Source organism: Quercus suber, unplaced genomic scaffold, assembly GCF_002906115.3.
Source record: "Quercus suber isolate HL8 unplaced genomic scaffold, Cork oak 2.0 scaffold_318, whole genome shotgun sequence".
In the NCBI taxonomy this organism is placed as follows: domain Eukaryota; kingdom Viridiplantae; phylum Streptophyta; class Magnoliopsida; order Fagales; family Fagaceae; genus Quercus; species Quercus suber.
This window is the reverse complement of record NW_027069773.1, coordinates 218,933-235,634: the sequence shown is the minus strand read 5'-3', so window position 1 is coordinate 235,634 and position 16,702 is coordinate 218,933. Positions and strand designations below refer to the sequence as shown.

At 40.5% G+C, this 16,702-nt stretch overlaps 1 protein-coding gene across 1 annotated transcript; it reads left to right on the top strand.

The window, feature by feature from the left end:
• Window positions 1–14,253: 14,253 nt before the first annotated feature.
• On the top strand, window positions 14,254–15,204 carry LOC136071495 (uncharacterized). The gene has a single exon (XM_065782874.1). It carries the CDS (start codon window positions 14,254–14,256, stop codon window positions 15,202–15,204), a length of 951 nt encoding a protein of 316 aa, XP_065638946.1.
• The last annotated feature ends 1,498 nt before the right edge of the window (window positions 15,205–16,702 follow it).

Genomic DNA, 16,702 nt, shown 5'->3' with positions numbered 1-16,702 from the left:
TCAATATTAAGATTATGGAAGTTTTTTTTTTTAGAAAGTTTTAATCTATGGTGTCCACTTCTGATGGTAGTAACTCTTTATCATCAAACTAAGATACCAATCAGTTTTTAGTATAGGCGAAGATTAAACTCCGGATCTCTTATTCAACCATTAGAAACTTTACTAATTGAGTAAACTGAACCCACAAGATTATTGAAATTCAGTATGCACTTGTTTTCCTTTTACTAAATTCATAAAACTTTTTTTAATAATTTGATCATTGTAAGAAGGGAATTTAATGGTTAACAGTTGAAAATGCCAAAAAATGCTAATTGAACTACATGTCCCTTGAAATTTACTAATTAAATTAAATTGTTGTGTAATAGTTATTGGCATGTATATCTAAATTTGGTCCAAGTGTGTGGACCCATCAATTGAAGAGAGATTGCATATACGGCCACACAAGAATACCATTCGAGAGCAAAGTATAATTAAAATAATTATTTTAATGAATTTTTTTTTTTTTGGGTATAGTTTAATGAATTTAAAGTTTACCAAAAGATAGATAATGAATAAAAATAAAAGAAAGGCGTGCACATTAATTATTGGGGCTAACATTTCCTCGTTTGTGTATAATACATATATTGCAAAAGAATCCTACTTTAATACGATTGAACAGTGTATGCATCACAACAACCACGGTGACAACATCAAGCCGTCGTTTCGTTGTTGCCAATTTGCCATCAACAAAGCTGGCCTTGAAAGACGACTAGTCAGAGAGATCAATGGTCGGTATTATTCATATAAGGGTTCAAAGCCAGCTTTGTTGATGGGTTCGGTATAATGGTCGGTATTATTCATCAATAGTCGGTGACAAATGCCTTCATATAAATGTATAATCGCTGGCGGAGGGCCGCCAAAATTTTAAAAAAATCTTATTAAAAAAAAAAACTCTTAAATATGTATAATTCTTTTTTTTTTTTTTAATTGTAAATATGAAATGACACGATGACTAAACTTTTAAGTTATGACGTCCTAAGTCTCAACTAAAATTATTGTTAGAAAAAAGCTCAATTAATTTTTTTTTTTTTTGAAGTATATGATGTATATAAGAAAATATAAAATTATTTATATTTATTTAAAAACAATGTTTAGACCCAAATACATTTGAAATCCAACCATCAATAAGAATATGACATGTGTCTTTGTCATGTGCATGACTCACTTAACCCTATTCAAAAAAAAATTCTCACTTGACCGTACCAACCAAATGAAAATTTACATGATAGAGCACATATCATTTTATTATTGGTGTAGTGCTAAATACGGTCATAATCACACCATAAACACCTAAGTTCATATATATACGAGTATGATTTTGTGTGGTTTCTTAACACTAAATCGCAAACCTCACCGCATCGTCCATCGTGGTGCACTTTTTCACCTCCACCTACGATGTGATGCAATTACGCCATTTTGCAAATAATTTTGGTCNGAGCGGTTAGTTTCCCCATAGGCTTGAGTCCGAGGACCATGCAATGCCTTGGTTCTGTCTAGCGCTTTCATTTCTCTGTAAGTATCTAGTTTCCCCATAGGTTTAAGTCCGAGGACCATGCAATACCTTGGTTCTGTCTAGTACCCAGGTATAGCTGAGTGGTTAGTTTCCCCATAGGCTTGAGTCCGAGGACCATGCAATGCCTTGGTTCTGTCGAACGCTTCCATTTCTCTGTAAGTATCTAGTTTCCCCATAGGTTTGAGTCTGAGGACCATACAATACCTTGGTTCTGTCTAGTACCCAGGTGTGGCTGAGCGGTTAGTTTCCCCATAGTCTTGAGTCCGAGGACCATGCAATGCCTTGGTTCCGTCTAACGTTTCCATTTCTCTGTATGAAGGGGTTTGTCCTCGGACCGCTTTATTGGAGACGATTCCTCCTTGGGTCGGACTATGATCTTACACGTGGCGTTGGCCTCGCCTCCAGCTCAAGTTCCCGTCTTTTTCATTTACAAGGCGTCCCTTGGCTGTTCGCGCTCCGCGCTTGACGTTTCGGTGCGCGAGACGCGCCTTCATTAATGTCCTCGTGAATGAACACAAATCCAGCGGTCTACTGTCCCTTTGGAATTTGGTAGCTTCGTGATTAGCACTGCTGATAATTCTCTTTTCGAATTCTGTGTGGATTAACTCCCTCCAGTCTTCATCCTTTATATAAGGCTTCCCGGGGGGAAGGTTTCTCCACACTCCATGAACTTCCAACGCAGTTAGAAACACGTCCCTTCAATTCCCCCATGCCCCTTTAATAACCCCGCCAGAATTGTGATCGGAGTTGGCAGATATGGGGCGGCTTTAGGCGGGCGTGAGGACATCCGTGCCAAGGACCGTTGTAACCATAGCCCCCACTGGGCTTCCGGCGCGGCAAAGTCTAGGCGTAATACTGACAGTGCCGTACGCGATGGCCAGGAGGGATGTCGCTGAAGTACCTAATCTCTCTCCCCGGAGCGCACCCCCGATGGAGGAGACGCGCGAACTCATGTCATGGCTGGTGCCCGAGTGTTGCTGTCTCCAACGGCCAATGCTCGTGAGGATTGGAGAGAATCAAGGGAACATCACGGGGGAGGGCGTCCCGGTGCCCCTGCATCTGCTCCTCGCTTTGTTCAAGCTCCGTCGCACCGAGAAAGAAGTTGTCGGTGGCCTTGAAGCAAGCCAGCCTCAACCCCCTTCCCTCATTTTATTGTCAAGCTCTCCCATTCTCTTGATGCCAATAAAAGCACGGGTTGACACTTCCCTCTAGCTAGTTTTAGGACGGGTCCACCTGGGCCTCTGTTTGTAGGATTAGCTTGTAAAAGTAGTGCTTTAAAGCACGCCTGCCTGAGCCTCTGTTTGTACATTGTAACTTTTTTGTTTAATAAAGTAATGTGCAGTTTCTTTCCGTTTCTGTCAAATCTTCCGTTTCGAACTTTTATTTTTCTGCAATGTTTGTTTGGTGGTTCTTTTTTTTTTTTTTGAATCACCACCAATCTTCCGTAGAATGATTACTTAGAACGATCGCCTGTTGCGCCGGTCAGCGCACTAATCCTTCCCACAGATAGCGCCAATTGTGAGGTCTGTTTTTGTAGCCCAAAAGATATGGGTTCCCCCTAGGCCCAACGAACCCAGAACAATGAATTTGTAGAGAGTGGGTTGAAGGTTTATGCGCTCACCGGCCACCATGAAGCATCAACTACTTTCCTTTTATTGAAAAATACTAAGACCAATTTACATCTGGGGGATGCTCCTCGGCCCATGGTCGAGGAGGTTTTTTCTTCTTCCCCTCACTCCCTTTTTACACTTTGCTCCCCTTTCTTATATATCGCTCTCTTCCTCCTCCTGTTGATCATCTATTGGCCTCCCTTCTGACCGTCTGTCCCATCAGAGGTCATATTCGTGGTTAGGTGGTTCACCCTGATCGATGTTGCTCTGTCGAGGAGTTACGTCCCCATTAATGCGGCCAGAAGGGTTAGGTGAGCGTATTCAATGCCAAGGTGACAGTTCGCCCAGGGCTTGCCCCTTCTCCGTACTTCTGTTGCCAACGCGTGGCACTGGGCCCTCTTCTTCTCGGATATTCCAGGAGTCCTTTGGTAGGGTGGTCCTCGTGTTTTTTCGAGGTCTCGAACGCTCGAGGACAGGGTCATCCTCGGACCCATCATGCATCCTCGGCGTGGGCCATTTGGGCCTGGCTTGGAGTGGGGCAACGCCATCCGATTTTCTGGCCCCACAATTATACTTTAATCTTCTCAATTTTGAAATTCTAGTTTTGCCCCAAATTGTATGTATGGGATTACCACTATCATGAAATCGTTGTCCTTATTTGGGACCAACAAGATTTACTCACAATGACAAAAGCATTATATTTAAATAAATCAAATCCATATAAAGTGTGACATATTATAAGCCAAATACAAAAATATCCTTAGAAATTTCAAAAAATAGAGCCTATAAATCATGTAAACCATAATAAAAACAAGATAGCACATTGTTTAGTAAAACATGCCCAATATATAGAACCTACCATATGACTAATTGATTATGATATTTCTACCCCGCACATAGATTTCACATTGATTGCATACCCACATGATTTTGGACATAATTCATGACAAATATGGGTTATAATCGATCAAGATTTTCTATATATTTTGATATCAATTTATATTATTGATTACGTGGTAAGATGCAATCTACTCATTTCAAAATGAAACAATAAAGTTTTTAAAACTTTATGATAAAGTTATCATAAACAATTCTAATCCAATGAAGACTATATTAATGCTATACTATTATTAATTTATTGTATTGCGTTGTTGAGGACTGCTTTGCCTTTTAATTTATGTATCAACAAGAGAAGTTACCTGTATCACGTTGTCACGTAAAAAAAAAAAAGGTATTCCAAACCAACATCTTTATGTTTGTCGCAGACTGAGCCATACCAACCTAGAATGAATAACTTTTATGATGACAATTGCTCTCTGAATTCTAAACTATTTTAAAATTAAAAGAATTTTGGAGGAATCGCACACGTCAATCTTTGGAACCAAATGGTAACATAGAAAAGTGGATAAAAAAATTAATTAACAAATCCAACAATAAGGTGTGAAACGCGTTCACTGTTTTTGTTTTTAAAGTGTTGTGATTTGTGACATTGTGAGAGAGGAGGGGACACGTGTGACGTGTCCACGTTTTCATTCCGTTAATTACCTTTCAATTGTTATCAATCAATTAATTATTATGACAAATCAAAACATATTACAATTAGTACTAATTATTCTGACAAATCAGAACACAGGTGGAAGGAGTGGTAGATTTACAACACACCATGCCCCAAATGGGACCAACTTTCACACCGCCTTCTTCTCCTGTGTCCCCTACTGAAAGAGATGTGCAAATTGGATCCTTCACCGTAAGATCTTCTACCAATCACAATATTTGCTACAATTTTTGACATCTCAAAATAGGAACGTTTGTGAAATTGTTAGAACTTCACTTAAACTGACCAAAATTATTTGCAAAATGGCGTAATTGCATCACATCGTAGGTGGAGGTGAAAAAGTGCACCACGATGGACGATGCGGTGAGGTTTGCGATTTAGTGTTTAGAAACCACACAAAATCATACTCGTATATATATGAACTTAGGTGTTTATGGTGTGATTATGACCGTATTTAGCACTACACCAATAATAAAATGATATGTGCTCTATCATGTAAATTTTCATTTGGTTGGTACGGTCAAGTGAGAATTTTTTTTTGAATAGGGTTAAGTGAGTCATGCACATGACAAAGACACATGTCATATTCTTATTGATGGTTGGATTTCAAATGTATTTGGGTCTAAACATTGTTTTTAAATAAATATAAATAATTTTATATTTTCTTATATACATCATATACTTCAAAAAAAAAAAAATTAATTGAGCTTTTTTCTAACAATAATTTTAGTTGAGACTTAGGACGTCATAACTTAAAAGTTTAGTCATCGTGTCATTTCATATTTACAATTTAAAAAAAAAAAAAAAGAATTATACATATTTAAGAGTTTTTTTTTTTAATAAGATTTTTTTAAAATTTTGGCGGCCCTCCGCCAGCGATTATACATTTATATGAAGGCATTTGTCACCGACTATTGATGAATAATACCGACCATTATACCGAACCCATCAACAAAGCTGGCTTTGAACCCTTATATGAATAATACCGACCATTGATCTCTCTGACTAGTCGTCTTTCAAGGCCAGCTTTGTTGATGGCAAATTGGCAACAACGAAACGACGGCTTGATGTTGTCACCGTGGTTGTTGTGATGCATACACTGTTCAATCGTATTAAAGTAGGATTCTTTTGCAATATATGTATTATACACAAACGAGGAAATGTTAGCCCCAATAATTAATGTGCACGCCTTCTTTTATTTTTATTCATTATCTATCTTTTGGTAAACTTTAAATTCATTAAACTATACCCAAAAAAAAAAATTCATTAAAATAATTATTTTAATTATACTTTGCTCTCGAATGGTATTCTTGTGTGGCCGTATATGCAATCTCTCTTCAATTGATGGGTCCACACACTTGGACCAAATTTAGATATACATGCCAATAACTATTACACAACAATTTAATTTAATTAGTAAATTTCAAGGGACATGTAGTTCAATTAGCATTTTTTGGCATTTTCAACTGTTAACCATTAAATTCCCTTCTTACAATGATCAAATTATTAAAAAAAGTTTTATGAATTTAGTAAAAGGAAAACAAGTGCATACTGAATTTCAATAATCTTGTGGGTTCAGTTTACTCAATAGTAAAGTTTCTAATGGTTGAATAAGAGATCCGGAGTTTAATCTCGCCTATACTAAAAACTGATTGGTATCTTAGTTTGATGATAAAGAGTTACTACCATCAGAAGGGACACATAGATTAAAACTTTCTAAAAAAAAAAACTTCCATAATCTTAATATTGATATAAAAAAATTTAATAGATGGCCTCAATGTATATATTGATTTGAAAAATATTTTTAAAATTTTATAAAAAAAATAATTAATTAGGCTGGACAGGGGCAACCCCTGACCCCTCCAAGCCCTGACCTGAGGGGACGACCTGCAAGGGTGCGGCGAAAGCAGCTGCTGCGTCGGTGGCGGGGGTCTGATCATCGGACGGGATCTCCACTATCTCTTGGGGCACCTCCTCGCTCGAATGCTCCCCTAGTTCAGCAGCCTCCACCTCTTCAACAATCTCCCCAACCTTAACGCCATCAGGGGCGGCCTCGCGGATAGCAGGGGGGTAATATACGCTCTCCGCCTTCCATAGGTCGGACGTGGCCTCCATTCCAGCTTGTTTGAGGGCCTCATCCCAGACCTGGGAGCAGTATCGCCTACATACCCCCGGGACTTGAGCTTTATAGAGGGCTTCTACCGCAACCACCCCATCCGCGTAGGCTGTGGTCTCAACCTCCTCCTTGGCAGTCAGGGCCATCTCCCTACCATAGTCAGCCTCGTCCTTAGCCCGCCGAGCCTGGTCTCTAGCCCATTCTGCCTCCCTCTGGGCCCCCTCGGCCTTTGTCACCTTAGCCCGTAGATCTGCGATCAGATCCCTCGCGATCTGCAATTGCTCCTCCGCCTCTCTCAGGCGCCTTGTCTGCTCCTTGGCCTGGTTCTGGGCACCCTCAAGACCAGACAGGGCACTGTCCCGCTCCCTAGTCACTGCCTTCAAATCCTCTCAGGCCTTAGCGAGGTCAGCCTCGGAATTCTTCAGAGCCCTGGTAGCCTGAAAGTGCCAATCACACTCATGGTTGAGGGCCTTCCTCTGGTCGTTCGCCGCCCCCTCCAACCTAAAGATAGTCTGGACAGCCTGCCAGAATAACCAATACGCTATAAGCTCAATAAAAGAAAAAGAGTGGGCGAAGAGTCGAAGTTATAGCCCTTACCATCCCCACATATCGCTTGAGGCTAAGGAAGACCTGCTCGCTCGTTAAAGAGTTAAGCTCAGCCATGTCCGCCGGAGCAGCAGGCTCCTCTCCAGCGCGTCGGCCACGCGCACACCTTCGCCCTCATTGAAGTCCCTGAGGGAGGCATTATCCCTCAAGGGCTCCCTACGGAGCATCGGGGCCGGGAGCCAGGCCTGAGCCTCGGAAGAGGTGGTGTCGGCTACCTGCCTCTCCTGGCTCTTGTCGCCTATTTTGAGCTGCTTGGAAGGCCGCAGAGTAGTGTCCTCCTCCTGCGAGGACACCGTCTTATCTTCCACAGGCCTTTTACCCTTATCCTTCTTCTTCTTGGGGCCGGCAGGCACGGACCCAGAGGGTGAGCGCGTCTGAGAAGGAGGAGGAGGGAGCTTCTGCTGAGCGGAAGTCGACCTAGTCTTCGGAGGTGGAGTGGGAAGTTTCTGTTGGGACTCCCCCGACTGGCCCTCAATCAGGTCCAGCAAGTTGGTGGTGGGCTTCCTCTTGTAACCCATTCTCGGCCGAGGAGGGGCTTCTGAAGTAAGGAGGTCTGCTTTGGTCAAATTGGGATCACCCAAGTCCCTGGGAGGGTCCTCGGATTGATCAAGCTGAGCGAAAGCATCAAATACGTCCCCTTCCCCCTCTGGAGTTTCCTCGGTGGCCTCGACGAACGGTTGGGAAGAGGAGGGGACGGCTAGTGTGACAGCTTCCTGGTCGGAAGGCTCCTCGGGGAACGAAAATCCGTCCTCGGTCACAGTAATCCTCTGAAGCCGAGGATCGTTGGCTCGGATGACGTGCTTCGGAACCGGGAATGATTTTTGGGTAGGTTTATACCCCAAAATTATGTGGGCGGCCCTAACCTGATTGTCGTCCTCGTTTATATACACCGACGCTCTCAGCGCCTTCTGCAAATCCTCCCGGTTGACCAGATGGAAGTGACGCTCAAAAGCGTGCGGGTCTGCGAACGGAAAGCACCACCGCGTTAGTAAAAAAAAAGGGGGGAAGAAAAAAGACGAGAACTTGAAACCCCTTCTGTTTCCCACTGCCCCACTTGGTATTCCCTCTGTTGTTGGGCAGTGAAGGCCATTGTGCCACTCCCCTGACACGATGAGGAAATCCTCGTTGAACCCCTTACTGGACTCGGGGAGGCACTAAATGAGCCGTACCCTGTCGTCTCTCGTCTTCAGGTAATACGACTTGCCCTTAAGAAGCTGAAGGTTGTAACACCAGTTCACGTCGTGATGGGTCAACCTCAGCCCCATCTTCTCGTTCAAGGCGTCTACACAGCCCAGAATCCTAAAGACGTTTATCCCACACTAGGTGGGGGCCAACTGGAAGTGCGTGAGGTAATCCCTCATCACCGGCCCTATAGGGATCGTCACCCCCCTTCAAGGAAGGCGACAATGAAAATTACCACCTCGCCCTCCTGTCTGTGTTTGCGCCAATCCCCGTCCTCACAATATCTCAGACCTACATTGCCGTGAATTCGGTAGTCGGTGATGAATTTCTCGCCTCCTCAGTATCGACGTATTTCTTAAACCTACCCATCCCGGTTAACACCTAGAAGAACTAAGAAAGAACAGGCGAAGTAGAAGAAAGAGTAGAGAGAGAGTTCAGAAAGGGATAAAGCGACTTACTGAAAAGAGGAGGAGCTCTTCGAACAGGCTTTTTGTGCTGGAGGTGCTAGTGAGAGTGTGGCTAAACTCAGGAGGGGCGCACGAGAATTATTGATTACAAATGGGAAACAGAAAGAAGCAGTTCGTACAGGTATTTATACCCCAAATCGAGGAACCATGCGGGTTTTCCGGCCCATAAATGCGAGACGAACCTCCACCATTGGATGGGTAACGCCTCATTAGACGTGGGGAGTACAGAGCCGCCTAAATTTAATGATGGGCACGTTACGTGCTCCGAAACGTCAGCGACGTGCCTTGGGCAGATGAATAGACCCCAGTACTGACGGGGGGCTGGGGGGGTAAGGCCGAGGATGTCAAAATCCTTCTCCCTGCCCGAGGATGCGTGCAACAAGATTTTGAGGGGCTATTGTGGGGCCAGAAAATCGGGTAGCGTTGGCCCACTCCAAGCCAGGCCCAAATGGCCCACGCCGAGGATGCATGATGGGTCCGAGGATGACCCTGTCCTCGGGCGTCTGAGACCTCTGAAAAACACGAGGACCACCCTACCAAAGGACTCCTGGAATATCCGAGGAGAAGAGGGCCCAGTGCCACGCGTTGGCAACAGAAGTACGGAGAAGGGGCAAGTCCTGGGCAAACTGTCACCTCGGCATTGAATACGCTCACCTAACCCTTCTGGCCACATTAATGGGGACGTAACCCCTCGACAGAGCAACATCGATCAGGGTGAGCCACCTGACCACGAATATGACATCTGATGGGACAGACGGTCAGAAGGGAGGCCAATAGATGATCAATAGGAGGAGGAAGAGAGGGATATATAAGAAAGGAGAGCGAAGTGTAAAAGGGGAGTGAGGGGAAGAAGAAAAAACCTCCTCGGCCATGGGCCGAGGAGCATCCCCCAGTTGTAAATTGGTCTTAGTATTTTTCAATAAAAGGAAAGTAGTTGATGCTTCATGGTGGCCGGTGAGCGCCTAAACCTTCAACCCACTCTCTACAAATTCATTGTTCTGGGTTCGTTGGGCCTGGGGGGAACCCATATCTTTTGGGCTACAAAAACGGACCTCACAATAATAATAATAATAATAATAATAATAATTAACCAATTTAAAAATAATATACAATAAATATGAAGAGATTAGAGGAACATCCATATATATATTTTCAAATTCTAACTAAATATAAAGATGAAGATTAAATTCTTAGAAAGTTTAAGGTGCCATGTGAAACCTAAATGTAGATTTGCCCTTGCATACAATATCATTTTAGAAGAAATATGTTTAGAATGAAATGACAATAATCCACAATATCCTATTTATAAATGGACAAAGTTTAGCTACAAAATCGATTATAACATTAGGTTACAAACTCATTCAATATCTTTTTATTGGAGGTGAATTTTGACAAATCCACCATTGGATTGCATATTCTTCTTATATCCTCCATGTTTGCAAAATTTTAATAAAATTAAAGATCAATAGCTATATCATCAATAAATTTTTAAATTGCAAGTTTTTGTAATTTAAAATTATGCATAAAATATAAGATTATAGATTATATAGTAAATAATATTTGATTGACACAAAAATTGACATGTGCATTAAGAGCATAAAGAACATGTAATTCAACGGTTAGATTTTCAAAATATGCAGTAATATTTATTTTATTAAGTGAGTTTGTAGACTAAAATTACAACCAATTTTGTAACTAAACTTTATCCTTTATAAATACACATCTACCCTTTCATGAAATCTTGTAACGCTACAAGGAGTTGAATCTCTCGTAAAGGTAATAATCCTACCAAAGGTCATAACTTTGCACAAAAAGTCATAACTCTTCAAAAAGTTGTATCATTTCTCAAGGGTTGCAACACATTATCAAAACAAATTTCATTTTATTCTCATTCTTTCCTTTTTCTCTCTCCTCTCCCTAATAATAAGTTAAGTTACTTTCAAAACGAGTAATTATACAATATTTTAAAAGCAAATTAATATCACATTTTCTCCTTACATAAAATTAGATTAACTGGTTGATACATGCTAGTGTTTTCAACAAAACCATTCTATGATTCAAATCCATTCTCACCCAGTTCGAATTAATAGAAGATGGAATATACTTGAATAATTAATGTAGAATATTTTCTTGACAATAATTAGCAAACTCAAACGAGTCTGTTTTTTTGTCGATTTTGGGCTGAGATTTCGCCATTCTGGCCAATTGTTTAGGTCTTCGTGCGAGTAGGTTTAGCTTCGGCTTTATCTCACAACTGGTGATGGTGAGTAATATCTGAGTAGTGACCCACTAATGAATGATTAGCAGTATTCTTAACAGAGAAAAAGGCAGCCGAGGTACGTGTCTATTGATCAGTGGTGTGGGACACTATACCCTTATTAAAGATGTTTTAAGCTGATTGTGCAACTCAACTAGTCTTCGGTTCGGTAAGAACAACGTAATTTATATTTTTTTAAAATTAATAAAAAATATATAAAAACACGTATAATATGATTTAAAAATTAAAAATTGTTGCTTAAAATATCACAACATACGCCCCTCAACGTTTCTTTCCCGTGTGGATGGATTTTCTTTCCTAATTATTGTACTAAAAATCAGCCGATCCAAGTCCTTTACACTCCGAAACTTCTACACACACACTGTAACACTTACTAGTAAGCACGTTAACATCACATAAATTTATCGGTAGTATAAAACTTTTTGACTACCATTTTAATTCAACCGGGCTATTGACCAATAAATATCTTGTTTCTGTTTTCTTTTTCTTTTTTTTTAGAAGGACGTGATTAATTTGAAAATAGTATTATGAATTCAAATTAATTCAACCATAAAATTTTGAATATATATATATATATATATAATTTAAAGATAGTATTATTAGATTAATTTGAAAATAGTATTATGAATTCAAATTAATTCAACCATAAAATTTTGAATATATATATATATATATATATAATTTAAAGATAGTATTATTTTTAGTGTATTGATAAATACCATGTAGTTATATTCAATTGAAAAACTTAAGATATATTACATAAGGAATATTGAGCAGATTCTCTTGTTAGAAAGACATTTACTTCACTCAATTTACTTGTTTGGATAGAAAATATGTCACCAAACATTTTTCATGTTGTTTAGCTAATTTTCGGCTAACTATTCTTTATTCTCTCTCCCTCTCCCTTTATTCAAACTGACCATTATGGATATTTGTACTTGAAAATTTAAGGTTTTAAAGAAATTTACATAAATAAAAGAAGTTGAAAGTTAAATAAAATTTACATATCATTTTTTATATATGTATTTGAAGTTTCAAATAAATAAATGAAAATGCGTTTATTATTGTATCTTTGGAATCCAAACTTCAAGGCATCATGCTAACGAGTGCCTTAAAGGCACTCATTAATAATTCATTTTAAAAAACTTTTCATACCACTTTTATGAAAAATGAAAAAACTGTCAAAAATATTAATTACTTTTTTTCATTTTCCATAAAAACTTTCTTTAAATAGATTTGTGGGGGTAAAAGCCCAACATTATGTATTAGGCCTAGGGCCCTATTTTAAGGTTAAGTTGTGTCCGAAGAGAAGAAAATGGTTGAGAAGGATTCCGTGTGAGAGAGATATACCTGAAAATGATCGAGGAATATAGTCCGAGGAGAGCATCAGTAGTCCGAAGAATATATTCTCCTTGGATATAAAAAGTCTCGATCAAGCAAATACCTGGGAGGTTCGAGTGATCTTCCTAACGATTCCAATGATAAGGATAAACTTTGGACATGTATGGAGATGATAAGAACGGAGAAATATCTAAAGGAAAAATTGCTACCACCGCATTAAATGCACTGCAGCAACTTTTCTGATTGCATTAATGTGAAGAAGACTTCTGAACAGTGCAATCTCAACTACCGCCACTCATGGAGAACCGACGAAGATATCTGATGGGACGTATGATCAAGTGAACGTTTAGATGAAGACAAATGGACGATCAAGATAGTCTAAAAGAAAACTATATGAATGTAAGAGACCTCTTACAGAGAGGGAAAAAAAAAAAGAGGAGAGAAAAAGAAGAAAAAGAGAATTTACTAAAGTTCTAAAAATTGTATTAGCCTTTAAAACATTAATTTGTCTTTTCGGACTTCAATCTATCTGAATTTCACGTATGTTTTCATACTTGTTCATCCTTTGTGATCTGCATGAGACGTTGCTTAGATCACTTAGTCTAGGTCTTTCACCCACTCTACAAATTTATTGTGTTGGACTTGTTGGGATCATATCCCATATCTTTTGGGCCTGAGCTATAAACCGAGACCCTACAATTGGTACCGTCTGTGGGAAGAGCTTGATTAAGAGTGGAAGTAACGATTGACGATGGCAGAACCACGGTAACAACCAGCAGAATCCAGGGCATCCCAACATGTCAATCCTTTTCTTAACTTGAAGCAAAGACATGATCATGAAGGCAGTGTACACACTACACATACTGACCAAAGCCATCCACGAGGTGGAAGTCACGTGTCTCATGCAAAGAAGGACAAGAATATGCAACTAGAAATTGATCAGCTAAAAAGGGAGTTATGTCATGCAAAGAGGAAATGGACCTCTTCATACTCCGATGATAATTCTAGCAACGAACTAGATGTCACTTATAAACGGAGATCTTGAACACCAGTCAGTGAATCATTTTCCTATGAAGAGGAACATTATCGTAAGAGGCAGCCTCGAAGCCCATCACGCGAAGGCGTAGGGAACGACGCTATGAGCAAAGCCTTGAATCAAATCTCTAGATCACCTTTCACACGTAGGATTGAATATGCAATACTCCCTCGTTGTATTCATCAGCCGACGTTCACTATCTATAATGGTAAAACAAACCCCGTGGAGCACGTGAGCCATTTCAACCAGAGGATGGCTGTCCATTCTAAGGATGAAACTTTGATGTATAAAGTCTTCCCTTCCAGTTTGGGACCAATTGCAATGAGATGGTTTGACAACCTCAAAGCAAATTCCATTAGTTCATTCAAAGAACTCACTCAAGCATTTGGTTCCCGTTTTAACATCTGCTAGAGAGTCGCTCGGCCTTTAGCTTCACTACTATCCTTGAGCATGCAAGAATGTGAGACTTTGAAAACATACTTAGATAGATATTGGGAGATGTTCAACGAGATGGAAGGCGATTTTGATGAAGTGGCCCTTAATATGTTTAAGCTCAGCCTACCTGCCGACCATGGTTTAAGAAAGTCTCTGACTGAAAAACCTGTCACCAGTGTTCGTCAACTGATGGATAGGATTGATAAGTATAAGAGAGTCAAAGAAGATCAGCAACAAGGGAAAGGAAAAGACAAGGTTATCCCCCAGGAGAGGAGGGATTTTAGGTCAGACAGATACAGTAATAACGAACAGCGTAGGGATTTTTCTGGGCAGTCAGGATCAGCGAATCTTCAAGTAGTCAACGCTATATTCAAAGAGCCAGTACATCAAGTTTTAGAAAAGATCAAGAATGAACCATTCTTCAAGTGGCCGAATAAGATGGTGGGAAACCCAGAAAGACACAATCATAATCTCTATTATCAATACCATCAGGACCATGGGCATACCACAGAGGATTGCAGGAGCTTGTGGGATCATTTGGATCAACTTGTTCACGAGGGAAAATTGAAACAACTCTTGCATCATTCCAGCGGCCGAGAAGGTCAGACGGGCTTGGAGCCCCGAAGGGATGATTCTTCAAAACCCCATTTAGGAACTATCAATGTCATCTTCGCCGTACCAGGGAGAACATGGTCTTGGCCATCTAGGGTATTGTCAATAGCCCGGTTACCCACAGATGGTAATCATGATCCGAAGAGACCTAAAATGGGTATTCCACCAATTCTTGGATTCTCGGATGAAGATAAAGTGGGAATCATCCAATCTCACGACAATGCTTTGGTAATTACTCTCAGAATTGGGGGATATGATATGAAGAGAGTAATAGTGGACCAGGGCAGCGTAGCTGAAATAATGTACCATGACCTGTACAAAGGGCTGAACTTAAAACCTGACGACCTAAAGCCATACAGTTCTCCCCTGATGAGTTTCGAAGGGAGAGTTGTTATCCCAAAGGGCCAAATATGATTACCTGTGCAAACTGGTATGGAAATAGTAGAGGTAGATTTCATTGTCGTAGACGCGTATTCACCCTATATTGCAATTGTGGCTAGACCTTGGCTTCATATGCTAGGGGCTGTCTCTTCTACTCTGCATTAGAAGGTTAAATATCCATCTGACAGACAAGTTGGTGAAATCTGGGGAGATCAATCCGTGGCCAGACAATGCCTGGTGGCTACCATCCAGCATAAGCCCGAAACTGAGTCCTCGGCTCAAGCTGAAAGGGAGTTATAGCAATTAAAACCTCGAGCATCATCTGTCAAAGATTTAGCCGAAGGCTCCAAGTGCGAAGATTTGATAAAAGTTGCTATTGGAGACAACCCAGAAAAGTTCTTTCAAGTTGGATCTCAGCTACCTTTACAGGAGAAGGAAGAGCTAATAGAGTTCCTTAAAAGAAACATATGTATTTGCCTGGAATGCTTATGAAACCCAGGGAGTAGATCCAGAATTCATATGTCATCATCTGAAAGTCAATCCCATGATCACCCCTAAAAGACAACCTCCTCGGCGCCCATCCAAAGAGCATGCTGACGCAGTGCGAGAGGAAGTAATAAAACTCAAACAAGCTGGAGCTATTAAAGAAGTTTTTTATTCTAAGTGGTTAGCGAATACTGTGGTAGTAAAGAAGAAGAATGGGAAATGGCGAGAATACGTAGATTTCACTAACTTGAATAAGGCTTATCCTAAGGATCTATTCCTTATGCTAAAAATTGATCAGCTAGTAGATGCCACTGTCGGCCATCCTCGGATAAGTTTTCTGGATGCTTACAAGGTTACCACCAAATACCATTAACCCTGGATGATCAGGAGAAGACTACTTTTGTCACCCTTATTGGGAACTACCACTACAAAGTGATATCATTTGGTTTGAAAAACGCAGGATCCACCTACCAAAGAATGACGACAAGGATGTTTGAGCCACAGCTGGGTAAAAGTATCGAGATTTACATAAATGACATGGTAGTGAAAAGCAAGATCGTTTCTGAACATGTAAAGGACCTTGAAAACATTTTTGAAGTTCTAAAAAGGTACAAGCTGCGTCTACACACTTCCAAATGCTCATTTAGTGTGGGATCAGGCAAGTTCTTAGGGTACATGGTGACTCACAGGGGAATTGAAGTTAACCTCAATAAGATAAAGGCCATCAAAAATTTGCAAGCCCCTTGAAATCCCAATGAAGTTCAGAAATTGACTGGAATGACCGCTGCTCTGAACTGATTCATCTCTCAATCAGCAGATAGGTGTAGACATTTCTTCTCGTTGATCAACAAATAGAAAGGATTCGAGTAAACTGAAGAGTGTGCTTTGACTTTCCAACAACTTAAAGTCTATTTAGCTTGGCCACCAATCATGTCCAGTCCTAAGCCAGATGAAGTTTTGTTTACCTACATTGTTATGGCTCCTTATGCTGTAAGTTTGGTGTTGATACGAGTGAACCAAGGTGTACAAAGGCCAGTTTACTACG